General features: G+C 39.8%; 1 protein-coding gene across 1 annotated transcript in view; it reads left to right on the forward strand.

Moving 5' to 3' along the window:
• The first annotated feature begins 88 nt into the window (after positions 1 to 88).
• LOC123665294 (erythroid differentiation-related factor 1) overlaps positions 89 to 19,195 on the forward strand; it is a 32,681-nt gene continuing 13,574 nt past the window's right edge. Inside the window, exons 1-12 of the mRNA XM_045599615.1 lie at positions 89 to 277; positions 691 to 875; positions 7,172 to 7,280; positions 8,524 to 8,661; positions 9,731 to 9,866; positions 10,434 to 11,132; positions 11,450 to 11,577; positions 12,592 to 12,735; positions 13,411 to 13,539; positions 13,789 to 14,440; positions 15,727 to 15,906; positions 18,716 to 18,935. Of these exons, the coding sequence (XP_045455571.1) occupies positions 236 to 277; positions 691 to 875; positions 7,172 to 7,280; positions 8,524 to 8,661; positions 9,731 to 9,866; positions 10,434 to 11,132; positions 11,450 to 11,577; positions 12,592 to 12,735; positions 13,411 to 13,539; positions 13,789 to 14,440; positions 15,727 to 15,906; positions 18,716 to 18,935 (2,762 nt within the window). The 5' untranslated portion in view covers positions 89 to 235. The remainder of the gene's footprint in view (positions 278 to 690; positions 876 to 7,171; positions 7,281 to 8,523; positions 8,662 to 9,730; positions 9,867 to 10,433; positions 11,133 to 11,449; positions 11,578 to 12,591; positions 12,736 to 13,410; positions 13,540 to 13,788; positions 14,441 to 15,726; positions 15,907 to 18,715; positions 18,936 to 19,195) is intronic.

The following is a 19,195-nucleotide window of genomic DNA, read 5'->3' on the forward strand; positions in this document are numbered from 1 at the left end:
TACCTATATAGATTTTAATATGAATTTTATTACTTTTTTACTTTGACAGTAAGTCGACAGATAGACAAAAAAGAATAGAACAATACTTTTCGACTTACACAGCTGTGTGTGGTTGATTAGTTGATTTTTATTTTGGTGATTTGATCATAATCAAGTAACTCACTATTTTTAAGTGTTTTTGTAATACATAGTTCTATTACCAATTTGCAATTTATAAAAAAGAAAGAATTAAAATATGGATGATTCCGAAAGTGATAACGAATGTGACCGTAACAAGGTAACATATACTCGTATACTGATAATATTTGATAAGTCCTGCGTTTGTTTCGTATCTCAATATTCCGAAAGATCTCCCATTACTTGGAACATTAATAAACTTTGATAGTTGTTAATGGCAGTTCCTCATGTTTGTTGGTGTTTTGCATGACGAATATTGTTATTATCAACAAATATTGGATTTAGTTGATGTAATAACGGTATTCTATGGTTAACCTTATTAATATACATAATATTTTATAGTTTTTTTTATTTGACAGTCTGACAACGAAAGTATGAATTACAATAAAGATAAACAGAAGCAGACAATACAGTTATTATTACTACACACATTTTTAGACAGTTTTGTTTATGCATTGGCACAGCGATCACTGTAACTGACTTTTTTTTAATATTTAATACTTATTTTTCTAGGATCGTAGTCCATCACCAGGTAGTGTAAAGTCCACTGCCGTTGTCAAATATACTGCATTTCAAACACCAGTGGGCTATGCGAGGCTTCAATGCAATACAGATCTCAACCTACCCCCCTCCAACTGGGGTGGGATAGACTCATATGGTCTTAAACAGATTATTACTAGAGGTAGCGGGCTGTCCAGGTATTTGACATTTTAAGTAGAATTATCTTAAACTTATTTATTTCTTTATTTATTCTTTATTGTACACCAAATGGAGTAATTTAATAGAGAATTGTTAAGTAAAAAATATAATGCACAATGCTCAGCTGGCAGCATTGTCGCTCTGTAGTGATTTCTTCCAGGCAACCTTAGGGTTAGGTTTAAGAGAAAGAAAAGAAATACTAGGGGGTGTATAATAAACGTACATCAAACAGAAAAACATACAAATAATACAAAGAGATTTTATACTATAAACTAATAAATATTCCTAATATACATATAAATATACACATACATAACAATAATATAAGTCCACGTTAAATAATACACACACATATAATATATATTTATATACCAAATTGTGTCTTTTGGTGCGAAACTGCGTATTTAAGAAAAACACGTGCTCAGAAATGATTATTTTAATTCATTAATGATTGAAAACTGTTTGATTATTAAAGTAATAATGTTTAGTGAATTCTAGAGATGTTAAATTAGTCTGAAATATTTTACGGTCCATAAATAGGTGTTATGTTGAGTGAAAAGTGCCCCACCCAATTTTGTCATAAAAGTTCGAGCACCCGCTGGTATTGATAATTCTTGTTCGAGCCATCAAAGTGATCGGACCTCCTCGACTTTGAATAAATCATAGAAGAATAGGTCCTGCGTTTCATTTCATACCTACGAGGATGGGTAGCAATCAAAACCCTGGCATTCACGACGTCAGCAATGCCGACGTCATGTATTTTGATTGATTGGTTTAATATTTTAAAAACAGCCTGGGTCAAGCTGCTCCGTCATGTCATATTAAGAGACAGATGATGATCTTTTACAAGTTTTTTGAATGAACCAATGAACAGCAAATGAACCTCGATAATATTTGGTCCTCTGTACAGGCATTCTAAGCGTAAGATTTACAGACAAACGCAGTACCTTAATGTGATCTCCAACTAATTCAAATTTGTTCAAGTATACAGGATTAGTTGGTTTAAATAGTACACAATACAGAAGTGAGAGAATGTGTACATTCCGGCAAAGACGGATAGGAAGCCACTTAAGCTTAGGTAGTAGAAAACACCCAAGAAAATAATGGTGTTAGATAATGTGACTTCAATTAAAAAAATGTTCAATTGTATCAGTAACAGTTGGCTGCGGTGATGCGCAAAGTATGGTGAAAGGAATGTATGATCTTAAGTAAATAGCAACTCCTACCAATACGGTCATTGTGTATAAGTTGAAATCCTGGCAATGAGTAAGATAAGAAGTAAGTGGATGGTAAGAAGAAGGTCGATGGTAGGCAAGTTTAAAGCGACGATTCTGAAACCAGGATGGCATGTATATTGCGGGATTCGAACAACGCAAACATATCTGGGTAATGTGCCGGAATACTTTGTTTATTAATCGTTTATCGGCATAATTTCGTTACAAAAAAAAAACCCTAACCCATCTAACTTCCAAATTAAACCGTTTATCGACATAATTTCGTTACAAAAAAAAACTAACCTATCTAACTTCAAAATGACGGTTCTTAATCTAAAGCTAGCCATTTAAAGTAACATTTAATGGAATGAAAGTTGTTCTTTGGAAACTGTCTTCGCTGGAATCACTTGACGAAAAAGACGCAAATTTATCGTTAGATGTATTGTTACTGTTTAAAAATGACATCTTATAATCTTATACTATACTTGGATATCCAATTTAATAAATTATAATAATATATAATAACCCGTCAGCAGCATTGAAAGTATTTGCTTGATATTTTCAATGTTTAACAAAAAATATATAAATAGGTACAGTAATTAGAAAAAACACAATCTATCAAAACCTCCATCACGGCAACTTACAACAACAAAAAAAAAAAAAATGATTTTTAAGTTAAAATTGAATGTTTAATTTTTTTTTAATAGTTAGTTTTTAATAATTTTTGTAATTACATTCATACTAGCGACCCGCCCCTATTTCGCAGGGGTGCAATGCTGATAATTCAAGCCCATAAAAATGTGTTTATTTACGTTATCACATTAAAACCCCCTAAAACTATTAGTTCTGTTACTATATTATGCATGTATTATACATATAAACCTCCCTCTGGAATCACTCTATTTAATTAAGAAAACCGCATCAAAGTCCGTTGCTTAGTTATAAAGATCTAAGCATACAGACAGCGGGAAGCAACTTTGTTTTATACTATGTAATGATGATAATTAGTTCTATCTCGATTTGTGAATGCTATTCTATTTTTTACTATTTACTATTAATAAGATTTTGATAATTAGGTGCTTAGTAATTTTTTTGTAAAACGAAAACATTAGACTTTTTTTTTATGTCACTAGGTCGGCAAACAAGCGTACGGCTCACCTGATGGTAAGCGATTACCGTAGCTTATAGACACCTGCAACATCAGAAGCATCGCAAGCGCGTTGCCGACCCGATCCCCAATCCCCCCAGGAGTTCTGGTCTGGATTGATTGGTTTAATATTTTAAAAACAGCCTGGGTCAAGCTGCTCCGTCATGTCATATTAAGAGACAGATGATGATCTTTTACAAGTTTTTTGAATGAACCAATGAACAGCAAATGAACCTCGATAATATTTGGTCCTCTGTACAGGCATTCTAAGCGTAAGATTTACAGACAAACGCAGTACCTTAATGTGATCTCCAACTAATTCAAATTTGTTCAAGTATACAGGATTAGTTGGTTTAAATAGTACACAATACAGAAGTGAGAGAATGTGTACATTCCGGCAAAGACGGATAGGAAGCCACTTAAGCTTAGGTAGTAGAAAACACCCAAGAAAATAATGGTGTTAGATAATGTGACTTCAATTAAAAAAATGTTCAATTGTATCAGTAACAGTTGGCTGCGGTGATGCGCAAAGTATGGTGAAAGGAATGTATGATCTTAAGTAAATAGCAACTCCTACCAATACGGTCATTGTGTATAAGTTGAAATCCTGGCAATGAGTAAGATAAGAAGTAAGTGGATGGTAAGAAGAAGGTCGATGGTAGGCAAGTTTAAAGCGACGATTCTGAAACCAGGATGGCATGTATATTGCGGGATTCGAACAACGCAAACATATCTGGGTAATGTGCCGGAATACTTTGGGCATTTATGTTAACTATATTAAAGTTTTTCAGTGAGTCTGAGAAATAAGAATTTAAAGGGTAAGGCTTTAGATTAACAACCGTCGAATTATCTAATTTCAAAATTTGACCGTTTATCGGCATAATTTCGTTACAAAAAAAAAACCCTAACCCATCTAACTTCCAAATTAAACCGTTTATCGACATAATTTCGTTACAAAAAAAAACTAACCTATCTAACTTCAAAATGACGGTTCTTAATCTAAAGCTAGCCATTTAAAGTAACATTTAATGGAATGAAAGTTGTTCTTTGGAAACTGTCTTCGTTGGAATCACTTGACGAAAAAGACGCAAATTTATCGTTAGATGTATTGTTACTGTTTAAAAATGACATCTTATAATCTTATACTATACTTGGATATCCAATTTAATAAATTATAATAATATATAATAACCCGTCAGCAGCATTGAAAGTATTTGCTTGATATTTTCAATGTTTAACAAAAAATATATAAATAGGTACAGTAATTAGAAAAAACACAATCTATCAAAACCTCCATCACGGCAACTTACAACAACAAAAAAAAAAATGATTTTTAAGTTAAAATTGAATGTTTAATTTTTTTTTAATAGTTAGTTTTTAATAATTTTTGTAATTACATTCATACTAGCGACCCGCCCCTATTTCGCAGGGGTGCAATGCTGATAATTCAAGCCCATAAAAATGTGTTTATTTACGTTATCACATTAAAACCCCCTAAAACTATTAGTTCTGTTACTATATTATGCATGTATTATACATATAAACCTCCCTCTGGAATCACTCTATTTAATTAAGAAAACCGCATCAAAGTCCGTTGCTTAGTTATAAAGATCTAAGCATACAGACAGCGGGAAGCAACTTTGTTTTATACTATGTAATGATGATAATTAGTTCTATCTCGATTTGTGAATGCTATTCTATTTTTTACTATTTACTATTAATAAGATTTTGATAATTAGGTGCTTAGTAATTTTTTTGTAAAACGAAAACATTAGACTTTTTTTTTATGTCACTAGGTCGGCAAACAAGCGTACGGCTCACCTGATGGTAAGCGATTACCGTAGCTTATAGACACCTGCAACATCAGAAGCATCGCAAGCGCGTTGCCGACCCGATCCCCAATCCCCCCAGGAGTTCTGGTCACCTTAGATTTGATGAAATGAAAAAACCGAAAATAAAAATCATCATATCAAAAATTTCGCTCTAGCGGGTACATCGTTCCATAGCTTAATTGGATAGAGCGCCGACACGGCCAGTCGGAGACGCGGGTTCGAATCCCGCTGGAGCGGTCAATTTTTGATATGATATTCAAAAATGTTTAGAATTCCTAATGTGAGGGTAACACAAAAATAATATCGTACATATCTCTTAATCTCTTATTCTTATTGTCTTCATATACACGGTGCTCACTGAAAATCAGTGTTGGGGCAACGATGTCTCAATGATACTATGTGAGCGTCCGATTGGTGACATTATATTTTATATTAAAATCAAAAATACTGTTTTTAAGCAGTATTGTGTTCCTGTTGGTGAGTAAGGTGACCAGAGCTCCTGGGGGGGGGGGGGGGATTGGGGATTTGGTCGGCAACGCGCTTGCGATGCCTCTGGTGTTGCAGGCGTCTATAAGCTACGGTAGTCTCTTACCATTACCATACCATAGCGGAGTTTTCTGTAGTTCAATGTGTACAATACTCAGTACATTATTTGGATAAATCTCGTAGGGTTCAGCCTGCGTTTGCAATATGAGCGGAAAAAATGTAATTATTTACGACATTAAATTAGAAAGCTCAAAAATAACAGTACTTCTCCTCCTTCCTCTTCAATCACTCTATCTATTAAAAAAAAAAAACCGCATCAAAATCCGTTGCGTAGTTTAAAGATTTAAGCATACATAGAGATATAGGGACAGAGATAGCGACTTTGTTTTATACTATCTAGTGATGATACACTAATGTCTATCAATAGTCACTTATCATTATCTAATCTACAACTCAGTTGCCTGGTAGATATTACTATTTATCAAGTGGTATAAGATATATTTACGACGCGTTGGCGCAACGGTCACAGCCATGAATTGTACCTGTTGTGCTGGCGGTTGCGGGTTCGATCCCCGGACATGACAAACATTTGTACTGGCCATACCTACTGCAGTCCTTGTGGGTCTCCCCACCGTGCCTCGAAGAGCACGTTAAGCCGTCGGTCCCGGTTGTTATCATGTACACCTGATAGCCATCGTTACTCATAGTAGGGAATATATTCGTCAACCCGCATTGGAGCAGCGCGGTGGATTAAGCTCTGATCCTTCTCTTACATGGGGGAAAGAGGCTTATGCCCAGTAGTGGGATATTACAGGCTGAAGCGTATAAGATATATTATTTTAGTCGACGCGTTGGCGCAGCGGTCACAGAACTGGCTGTGGCGCTGGCGGTCGCAGGCTCACATCAGACATTTGTGTTGGCCATAGAAATGTTCGTCGTGGTCTTGGCGTTTGTGCTTGTATAATTATTGTTTCCGTATTGTGGGCCCCCAACACAGGAGAAAATATATCTGTATACAATAAATTGTTTACTAATTTACTTTTATAACTAGCTATACCCGTGCGAATAATTCGCACTAAATAAGTTAACAAAATTGCAAAAAAGTATTTATACGTGAGTGGATTTGAAATTGACCAAAAAAATGTACTGACCGTCAATCATGGTGGCATTGCTGTATTCATGTATTGTGTCAATATATATACATTTAAAGCCTTCATTTAAACTAATTTTCTTACAATCTTAATGTAAAAATATTTCTGTCATCACAACAAAGGTTTATTTTTCTGTCCTGACAATAAAATAAAAAAAAGGTTCTAACTAAAAAAAAAAGTAACGAAATATAAAATGAGTGTTGTTTTTTCTTTACACACACATAATTATATATATAATTTTAATAAATAATTAATTTACAAAAACAAAAGTAATAATATTTTTTTTAGTTTTTGATGCCGGCAGAGCAAGCTGTTACTTATAAAATGATATATAATTTATATGGAGTAATTGTAAGGTTTTTTCTTAAAAGGGAAGCAAACAACTTTAGCGTATTATATATGACAATTTTAATGAAGAAACTCAATCAACAACTTAGTAAACTCTGGCTCTTCTTGTGTTTATAGTTTTCGAATGGCACACATGTTTCCCGACTGCGTGGGTGAAGTGGATGTTATATCAGATGCGGAGTGTATAAAGAAACTACTTAAATTGCCTTATCAACCCAATGGAACGGTAACGATTTATTATTTTTTATATCCTTAAAAGTTAGGATATTAAGGTTAAAGATAATTTATTTCTCAAAAGAATAAAATTAACTTACATGAGAAATTACGCATAATGAAATTAAACAAAAATTTATATGTTGGGTACATCGCAATACAATATATAAACAATTCATAGTTGAGACAAGAAACGAACAATATGTAGGGTAGAATTTTATTAACGGTAGAAGATCCGAACCTAAGTCGATCACCGAGCTGATAATAGAATGAACTGATAAGTTGATAACATAGGTACTTTATAATACATTAAGTATATTTGATAATATATTAAAAATGGGTTTGCCCTAAAAATATTACTAATTTTAATTATTTAAATTATTTTTTTTCTCCTTCCCCTTCCCTTCCCTCCGGCCCCTACCCCTTCCCCGTCCCTTGCTCCCCTTCCCCCCTCCCCCTTGCTCCCCTTTCCCCTAACCCCCCCTTGCTCCCATTCCCCCCTCCCTCTTGCTCCCCTTCCCCTCCCCCCCTGCTCCCCGTCCCCCCTCCCTCTTGCTCCCCTTGCCCCTTCTCCCCTCCCCCTCGCTCCACTTCCCCCTTCCCCGCCCCTCGCTCCCCTTCCCCCATCCCCTCCCCTTGCTCCCCTTCCCCCTCCCTCTTGCTCCCCTTGCCCCTTCCCCCCCCCCCTCGCTCCTCTTCCCCCTTCCCCGCCCCTCGCTCCCCTTCCCCCTACCCCTCCCCTTGCTCCCCTTACCCCCTCCCTCTTGTACCCCTTGCCCCTTCACCCCTCCCCCTTGCTCCCCTTACCCTTTCCCCTCTCCCTCTTGCTCCCCTTGCCCCTTCCCCCCCTCCCCCTTGCTCCCTTTGCCCCTTCCCCTCCCCTTGCTCCCCTTACCCCTGCCCCGCCCCTTACTCTTCTTCCCCTCCGCCCCGCCCTTTCCTCACCCCGCCCCCTGCCCCCTTCCTTTCCACTTTAAATTATATATAAGTACTACTCTTTTAACTTGAATTTATTAAATTATCCATTCTTTCATCCTTTCATTGCTGCACAACTAGTGAATTTTTTTAATCAAAAACAAGACTAACAATTATTAGACAATATCTTACACTAAGCAACCTTAGCATTCACGGTTATAATAAATTAAAAAAAAAGCATGAATATTTTCACCAATGTCCGCTGAATGGAAAAGACAGGTTGGTATTACAACCTATATAAAATTTTGTATTATTATGATAAGTATATACATTATTTTCAGGTGAGCATGATGGTCCACAGAGTAGAGAACACGTTGTTATTGGACGATTTTGATATTTACGAGTATCTGATGAAGTCGGAATGGTCTTGGCTGAAGGATTTCTTCTATGAAAACATACTCAAGACAATGTCTGAAAAGGTAAGTTTTGATAAACTTCACAAATTTCATACTTTCTATGTAGACATTAATTATTTTATCAGGATTTCTATAACATTATTGAATTACATTGTATTTATAATTTTAAGTTAAGTTTTAAGGAATGATGAAATAAATATAAAAATAAAATAAATTAGTACGGAATTTTCAGTAAATTTGATTTAGTAATGCGTTGCGTTGTGTGTATTAAGGTTTTATGCCAAGTAAATACGCGTTATCAAAGATTTCTCAAAAATTTGTTATCAAGATGTCAATGAAATTTAAATATGACCACACGATAAACATTAACTTTCGATTAAATTAAAAATCATCAAAATCGGTACACCCAGTAAAAAGTTATGCGGTATAATACAACGTAGGTTGACGGTGAAGTAAAAACGCATTATTAGATATAACTCGAAAAGTTGTTGTTAGATCTCAAATAAATTTAAGTGGGACCAAATGACACACCACCTTTCGATTAAAATTTTTTTTTGTCGAAATCGGTCCACCCAGTCAAAAGTTCTGAAGTAACATACATAAAAAAAATATACAGTCGAATTGAAAACCTCCTCCTTTTTTTGAAGTCGGTTAAAAATTGACATTAATTGTTATTTCATTACAGTGATGTTAAAGTTACTTTTGTACCAAATGGCGCAAATTATTTTTTCTTAAAAAAACTATAAAAGAGATGTTACACTTCCGCTGATGTTTCTATTTATATATTTTATTTGAGTATTCTTTTGACCCTAGCAACCTGTACAGGACCAACAGAAAAATGCCTAAGTGTATAATAATGTTTACCTATGACGTCGCACGCATCATCTAGTATCATCATGTATATGTTTAATTATTTGAATATTTATTATAAATTTGTTGTAACTTGTACACCTATGCTGACGCTAGACTGTTTCCTTTGCCCTAAGGTTGCCTGGAAGAGATCACTTTTTAGCGATAAATAATATATTGCTAATTTAATTTTTCTTTCTTTGCTATGTATCATTTCTGTTTTTGGTGTACAATAAAGTGTATTATTATTATTATCATCTATTATAATGTCTAATATTTCTAGGAACGTATGTCCCTAACGTTGGCTCCAGTCCCTAGTTCGGCTCTGCAATTGACACATAAGTTTCTATCACATAGCGTTGTGGAACTGCCAGAGCCTTTGCCGAGTGATGTTCCACATACTCCGATGTGTTTACCTGGTGAGTTTTGATATTATTTAAATTTTAATCTATCTATATAAATAAAACTAAATTGCTGAAATGACTATCTGCGCATAACTTTCAAACATATATATAAAAATTTATAATTCTTTTTTTGTATTCATTATTGTTATATTCATATTTTAGTTATTTTATTCTGAATAAAATAACTAGAATTCTGTTTATAGTTATTTGTTCAATTAAGTAAAAAACAAAGCGATTATGACACGTTTGATACAAAAATAAAGTATTATACTAATGTAAAATCGTAAGATACAATCAAATGCTTTTAACAGTTGAATGTATCTCGATAGGAGTTAAATTCTAATATATACGTACTATTAAATTAAGACTCCTTGTAATTTAAATTAAATCTCTTAAAAAGGAATATAGATTTAAAAATACGCTTTGTTTCATAAATTAATTATTAATAATTTAACATAATAAATTAAATAAAATAAATTTAAATTTATTTATTTATTTTAATTTTTATGCACGAAGTTATTAGGACTTATTGTATTATACCTATTTTATCATTTAATCAAAATGTATAATTGTTTTTTTAAGGACCTTTCCTCCCCGATCCCGAAACCAAACCAGAGGAACTAAATAATGAAAAGAATTTCAATCGTAACGTACTTTGGACATTCGAAGATATTCATATGTTGATTGGAAGCAACTTACCAATATTCGGTGACAAGGACCGACCTTGTGTCAGTCTGCGCTTAAGAGATGCGAGGGAATCGATAAACGTACTAACAGGCATTGACTACTGGCTCGATAATTTAATGTGTAACGTGCCAGAAGTACTTATGTGCTACCATTTAGATGGAATAGTACAAAAATACGAACCAATGAAGACAGAAGACCTACCCAATATGGAAAACTCAAAATTCTCACCGAAAGTTATAAGAAATGTCGCTCAGAATATTCTATCGTTTCTGAAATCGAACGCCACGAAGGCCGGTCACACTTACTGGCTGTTCAAAGGGCCTCATGATGATGTTGTCAAGTTATATGATTTAACATCGCTCTGTCCGGACAATATGGATAATCCATTCACAACGCCAGTGGCCATGTTGTTGTATAGAGTGGCAAGGAACATGAGGCTTATGAACAGGTCTAAACATGTCAGGCAGCTGTTAGAACATGTTGTGGAACTCTTGCAAGAGGAACGGTACCCTCAGATTATGGCGTCTTCGCATTATATGTTAGCCGATTTGTATGTGCCAGCGACTACAAATCCCGCTAGTCCGAATTTTAAAGGTATTGTTTATATAAATATCAGTTTTTTTGGACAAGTTTTTTTATGTTTAGAGTACTAGACGGTTCATACGGGTCCCAAAGTATGGTCGACCATGACTCATCTGCCTACTGCATTAAATCTTATATTTATAAAAAAAGTATATATGTATATACACCGCGTTTCGAAACAGGTCCTTACATTTAACTGCGATGTCAGAATCGATATTATATTTTTGAACACATATCAATAGCGTTGAAGTAGCCAAAACAAGAATTCTTTACAGACACTTCGGAACACAGTACCTTACCTTATTTGAATTTTAACGTTTTGTTTCTAGAGGAAAGCTCAGATTCTGAAGAGGAAGCCGATTTCGGTAACTACGCTGAGTTTCCACCCAAAGCCAAGCCAGAAGCTGATAGTAGCAAGCGAGATAAAAATAATGACGCCAACGACACAACGGATGAGGTAAATCATTTCCAATAACATAAAACAAGGGTTGAGTTGGACATGGGTTTTTTTCTATTTATACTAATTAATTTAAATTATAAGTTTGAGCATATATATATATATATATATAAATATTCATTACCTATTAATATATATATATATATATATATATATATTAATAGGTAATGAATTTTTATATAAAATATTAGCATTCTGCACTCCTTTATATAAACTATTAGAGTGGGAATTCATACTCCTCCATCCGAGCAATTAAAACGTAAAAAGGAGTACAAAGTTTTTGCTTCACGTATTAATTTAAAGGATACAAGGATGGAATTCCTCAAGGATCGCAGCTGAAGTTTTTTTTAATAATATTCATTAAAATTGTTGACATCAAACGTTTTTATTTAATCCATTTATAATTTCAATTATATATCGCCTCTTCAAAAGACGGGTATATATCCGTTTTCATAGACAGTTTACACCCGATAAAAAAGGGCAAATAACCTTGCCAAAATAGTTATCACAAAGAAAGTTTAACTGAATGTGTATGTGTGTGCATATTCGTTTTCATGGACAGTTCACACTCAATTAAGAAGTAAAACTTACCGATGCAAAAAGAAGATAGTTATCTCACAGATAATAATAATAATATCTTTATTTCACAAACTTAGAACTATATTACAATGATAATGTGGCAACAATATCAGAAGTAATGAGATTAGCATCTGTAACCGAACAGTTGTGAACAGTAATTATTTATTATACGATAATAGGTGCCAGGAAATATACATATATCTTATACATTCATTTAATATGTACATTAGCTTTAAGTTTGTAAGACGACTAGTGCAAACTTCTAAATTATTTCATGAATTGTTTTAATATGCGAGTTTGTGAGTGTGTGTTTCGTGTGTGTGTGTTGCGTGTGGGAGAGTGTTATCTGTGTCTGTACGTAAGTATGTATTAAGTTTGTTTGTCTAAGATTGTTGAGACGATGTTCCTAAGTGTCCGTGTGTCTCTGTGTGACAGGGAGCGGTGGGCGGGAAGGCAAATGGAGAGGATGTGGGGGAGGCAAATGGGGAGGCTCAGGGGGAAAGTCAGGGTGCGTTATCGTTGTGTACGCGTGGACTCGCTCTCAAGCACATCGGACACCGAAGCGCCGTCACGCAATCGGTAAGTCTTACTTACATTTACACATTACTTTTTATTTGATTGTTGTTTTTGCTACCTTGACTTTTTGTTTTTGTTGGATTTTTCTTGAGAATGTAGCATTTTTGTTACATTCCTTAAATGTGTACATATATTCAATCACCTCATGGCGAAATAAATATTTTCGTTTCATTTCAATTCATTATTTGAGGCACGGATTATGGTATCTGAGTATAAAAAGCGGGAAATTAGTTTTATTTACTATAATCTGATCAATTCATACATACGGTTAAATTGTCTAAAATTGTCTGCTTATGAAAAAAAAAAAATGTGTTTGGTTGAAATTCTTGAAATGTCCTATTCCCGTAATGTGTAAAAATTAAAAAAAAAGGGAGTTATCGACTATAATGGTAAAAAATGTTTTATCTTTTGTATTCACGTACATCTAGAAATAAATATTTCAGTTAGCATATACAAGGTTAAAATTAGTTCAACAATTTTTTTTAATGTAACTTGATCGGCAAACAAGCGTACGGCTCACCTGATGGTAAGCGATTACCGTAGCTTGTAGACGCCTGCAACACCAGAAGCAACGCAAACGCGTGCCGACCCTATCCCCCAATATCTTTATATTGGCAAAATATACAATTTTTATTTTTTATTTATTAATTATTATTTTTTTTTTTTAATATTTTACAGGATAAAAAAACTAAGAGCGATGACAACAAATGTCTGGGACTCGAACCCACAACTCGTTGCGGAAAGGCGTTAAAGCATGCCCTTAAGGGACTTAATGCTTTGCATCATATCGCTACCAACAAATCTCAGGTATGTTTAATTTTATTTCGATAATATTATTAATATTAGTGTATTTATTTATTCCATAGAATACAAGAAATATGTTATTATTTTTGTTTAAGTGACTAAAATTTTTCACTGTTTTGGGATTTATTAAAACGAAGTACTGGGTAATTCCAAATAATTTTATTAATTTTCCCAATATATTTTACGAGCCCATAGTCAATGATAAAAGAAGATAAAAACAATTAAGAACACTTGTTTTCGCTTATTTTGAAGGAAGAAGAACGCGAGCGTCTCAAACAACAAATATTAATAGAGGAACAGAATCCAAAAATGGCCAACCCTTATGAACCAATATCAATGAACTACTCACCGCTCAAACGAAACAAGAATCAAAAAGAACACATGGCTAGGAGTAGAAGACGAAAAAAAGAAAAGAAAATTCCAGAAAAATCTGGAAACTACACGAAAGAGACCGAATCCAACATAGACAAGAACGCCATATTGGTTAGAAGAGAAAAGAAAAAACTACCCACTTGGAACGATCCGAATAGAGATAACAATTTCGCTTGGAAACTACATTTAAAAACGTTGCTATACGAAAAAATATGTCTCACATACGCGACATTAGCAGAATACAGCTATTCAAACAAACAATATGGTTTTTCTCTCAAATATATAGCAATGGCTAGCAAGTGCCAGAAGTTGCTGAGCAATATGATCATAAAGAGTACGGTAGTCGATGCCGGTTGTCTACTTGGCCGTATCGGGGATAATTTCTTCCAGATAAGCAAAAATTGGGCCAAGTTGAATCTGTTTGAGGTGCAGTTGGAAGTGGATCATGAGTTCGATAAACAAATAAAATTGGAGATTGAAAGAGATCTGTCGGAGGAAGTTGACGGGAATGCTGGGAGTGAGTTTAATCTGAGTGAGTTCATTTTTTACTTTATGACTATAATCTATTAAATCGTATGGTGCATATAACATGAAATTTTTGAGTGGCATTCTCTTAAGAATGTCTTCTTTATCATGGTCCGTCTATTTTGACTATATTGAGATGTAATAAATAGATTATGTTAACTATACATACTTATTAACCATTATATACTATGTGACCTAATTCTGTAGTTATTTAATGTAGTATGATCTATTGCAAATATAGTCACTATCTATTTAGCAGTCTCGGGTTTCATTCCTCTCTCAGGGCACCACTTTACAATATATTTTGAATCGTTGTTGGCAGACATTAGGTATTCTAATAAGAGTGCTAGTTGTTAATTTATGATCGTTTATTGCTAGGCATAATCCTCCAAAATAGCCTTCCTAGGTTAGTGTCGCTTGGGTGAAAACTAGTTACTCCTTGTGACTTATTTGAGTTCGCCTATCTACCATTAGGAATCTATAGACATCACGTTTGCCTGAGGAGGCATTCCAGCAACTAAAGGCATAAATGCTAACAACAGCACATTTCAACGGCGTCATCGGTGCAACAAAGCCAGCCCTGCGGTCACCGACTCGCCTGCCCAGCGTGGTGACTATGGGCAAAACAGATGAGTTCGCGCCATATTTGGCGTGAACTTATGAAGGCCTATGTCCGGCAGTGGACTGTGATAGGCTGAACTGTGTATGTGTGTGTGTGTGTGGGCGTGTGGGCGTGTGGGCGCGTGGGCGTGTGGGCGTGTGGGCGCGTGGGCGCGTGGGCGTGTGGGCGTGTGTGTGCGTGTGTGCGTGTGTGCGTGTGTGCGTGTGAATTAGATAATACTGCAAGATTTCCCGAAAGTGGTATGGTACCAGAATAAGGTTTTCAGTTGGGGTTGGATTACTTCTATTTGGGAATGTTATCTTCTCGGTTGAACTGTGTACTTTGTATTCATTGGTAGTGTCCAGGGCCAAGTTCTAAAACCTTGAACACAATCTTAACTTTTGTTTGGCTCTCGTTTGGTCTCTGTTATAGTCATTAAGGTGTGTTGCTATCCTTCGTCGCTTTAGTTCGCGCCAAAGTTACATCTGTATTTGTTGAAATGTGCTGTAATATGGAATCAAAATAGCAACAAAACACCCCATACCACATATTTCGCGATGGTATAGAAACCTTTCGTGTTAGGACGAAATCGGCTTTAACTTTAAAAACTTCGAGCTTAAGATGGCACCACCACCACTACCTCGCCTACTGTCGTTCGCACCTCGTGTCCAACTGCCTCGAACTCTCAACAGACATAAGGCTGCCCGCGAGCGAGATAGACGCCATGCTGGTCGCGTGCTGCTACTACCGGCGCGCGGCCGCCGCGTCTCGGGACGGGCCCGGGGGCGCGGCGCAGCGCCGCGACGAGCTGCTGCGGCGCCGCGCCTCCGTGTGCAACGAGCTGGCCGTGCGCCACATGAACGACGCGCAGCGTGAGTACACCACCACTACCACCACTACCGCCACTGCTACTGTTGCGACGAGCTGCTGCGGCGCCGCGCCTCCGTGTGCAACGAGCTGGCCGTGCGCCACATGAACGACGCGCAGCGTGAGTACACCACCACTACCACCACTACCGCCACTGCTACTGTTGCGACGAGCTGCTGCGGCGCCGCGCCTCCGTGTGCAACGAGCTGGCCGTGCGCCACATGAACGACGCGCAGCGTGAGTACACCACCACTACCACCACTACCGCCACTGCTACTGTTGCGACGAGCTGCTGCGGCGCCGCGCCTCCGTGTGCAACGAGCTGGCCGTGCGCCACATGAACGACGCGCAGCGTGAGTACACCACCACTACCACCACTACCGCCACTGCTACTGTTGCGACGAGCTGCTGCGGCGCCGCGCCTCCGTGTGCAACGAGCTGGCCGTGCGCCACATGAACGACGCGCAGCGTGAGTACACCACCACTACCACCACTACCGCCACTGCTACTGTTGCGACGAGCTGCTGCGGCGCCGCGCCTCCGTGTGCAACGAGCTGGCCGTGCGCCACATGAACGACGCGCAGCGTGAGTACACCACCACTACCACCACTACCGCCACTGCTACTGTTGCGACGAGCTGCTGCGGCGCCGCGCCTCCGTGTGCAACGAGCTGGCCGTGCGCCACATGAACGACGCGCAGCGTGAGTACACCACCACTACCACCACTACCGCCACTGCTACTGTTGCGACGAGCTGCTGCGGCGCCGCGCCTCCGTGTGCAACGAGCTGGCCGTGCGCCACATGAACGACGCGCAGCGTGAGTACACCACCACTACCACCACTACCGCCACTGCTACTGTTGCGACGAGCTGCTGCGGCGCCGCGCCTCCGTGTGCAACGAGCTGGCCGTGCGCCACATGAACGACGCGCAGCGTGAGTACACCACCACTACCACCACTACCGCCACTGCTACTGTTGCGACGAGCTGCTGCGGCGCCGCGCCTCCGTGTGCAACGAGCTGGCCGTGCGCCACATGAACGACGCGCAGCGTGAGTACACCACCACTACCACCACTACCGCCACTGCTACTGTTGCGACGAGCTGCTGCGGCGCCGCGCCTCCGTGTGCAACGAGCTGGCCGTGCGCCACATGAACGACGCGCAGCGTGAGTACACCACCACTACCACCACTACCGCCACTGCTACTGTTGCGACGAGCTGCTGCGGCGCCGCGCCTCCGTGTGCAACGAGCTGGCCGTGCGCCACATGAACGACGCGCAGCGTGAGTACACCACCACTACCACCACTACCGCCACTGCTACTATTGCGACGAGCTGCTGCGGCGCCGCGCCTCCGTGTGCAACGAGCTGGCCGTGCGCCACATGAACGACGCGCAGCGTGAGTACACCACCACTACCACCACTACCGCCACTGCTACTGTTGCGACGAGCTGCTGCGGCGCCGCGCCTCCGTGTGCAACGAGCTGGCCGTGCGCCACATGAACGACGCGCAGCGTGAGTACACCACCACTACCACCACTACCGCCACTGCTACTGTTGCGACGAGCTGCTGCGGCGCCGCGCCTCCGTGTGCAACGAGCTGGCCGTGCGCCACATGAACGACGCGCAGCGTGAGTACACCACCACTACCACCACTACCGCCACTGCTACTGTTGCGACGAGCTGCTGCGGCGCCGCGCCTCCGTGTGCAACGAGCTGGCCGTGCGCCACATGAACGACGCGCAGCGTGAGTACACCACCACTACCACCACTACCACCTCTGCTACTACCGGCGGGCGGCCGCCGCGACGAGCTGCTGCGGCGCCGCGCCTCCGTGTGCAACGAGCTGGCCGTGCGCCACATGAACGACGCGCAGCGTGAGTACACCACCACTACCACCACTACCACCTCTGCTACTACCGGCGGGCGGCCGCCGCGACGAGCTGCTGCGGCGCCGCGCCTCCGTGTGCAACGAGCTGGCCGTGCGCCACATGAACGACGCGCAGCGTGAGTACACCACCACTACCACCACTACCACCTCTGCTACTACCGGCGGGCGGCCGCCGCGACGAGCTGCTGCGGCGCCGCGCCTCCGTGTGCAACGAGCTGGCCGTGCGCCACATGAACGACGCGCAGCGTGAGTACACCACCACTACCACCACTACCACCTCTGCTACTACCGGCGGGCGGCCGCCGCGACGAGCTGCTGCGGCGCCGCGCCTCCGTGTGCAACGAGCTGGCCGTGCGCCACATGAACGACGCGCAGCGTGAGTACACCACCACTACCACCACTACCGCCACTGCTACTGTTGCGACGAGCTGCTGCGGCGCCGCGCCTCCGTGTGCAACGAGCTGGCCGTGCGCCACATGAACGACGCGCAGCGTGAGTACACCACCACTACCACCACTACCACCTCTGCTACTACCGGCGGGCGGCCGCCGCGACGAGCTGCTGCGGCGCCGCGCCTCCGTGTGCAACGAGCTGGCCGTGCGCCACATGAACGACGCGCAGCGTGAGTACACCACCACTACCACCACTACCACCTCTGCTACTACCGGCGGGCGGCCGCCGCGACGAGCTGCTGCGGCGCCGCGCCTCCGTGTGCAACGAGCTGGCCGTGCGCCACATGAACGACGCGCAGCGTGAGTACACCACCACTACCACCACTACCACCACCGCTACTGTTGCGACTATGACTAGTTAGCACCACTGGTTGTGTTACACATTTTACTGTATTGTCATCTGCTACTGATCGACTATTTTGTCGACTATCACAACTTAATTCGTTTAAATATATATTTTTTTCTATACACAGAGATCTTCATGAAATACATCGATGAACCCGATCAAAATGACCCCAAAATTAAACTCCTTCAAAAGGAATTCAAGGAATTGTCGCAAAAGTCAGCAAATTGTTTGGACGAAGCGATGGAGATATTTGAAAAAGTAAAAGATATTCCTAATTTAGCACTGCTGTACTGTAACAAGGCGAGGTATATTAGATTCAAGGCGCACTGCGACCAGGGAAGTTTCAAGTAAGTATTTATTTAAGTATTTACTAGTAGGCTTATTCGAGATCAATTTAAAGTTTTTATATTTATAGAGTAATAATGAAAATAGCTGCTTAAATTAATGGATTGGAAAACTGTATATTTCGAGAATTTTACTTCCAATATTTTCGATATGCATATCAAAATGTAGCCTGCAATCCATTAGAACTCCAAGATCTTTGATGGATTTAACGTATTCTAGTTGTATACTAATTTTGTTGTAGTTGTAATAACTAAATTGTATT

Source organism: Melitaea cinxia, chromosome 23 (assembly GCF_905220565.1).
Source record: "Melitaea cinxia chromosome 23, ilMelCinx1.1, whole genome shotgun sequence".
NCBI lineage: Eukaryota > Metazoa > Arthropoda > Insecta > Lepidoptera > Nymphalidae > Melitaea > Melitaea cinxia.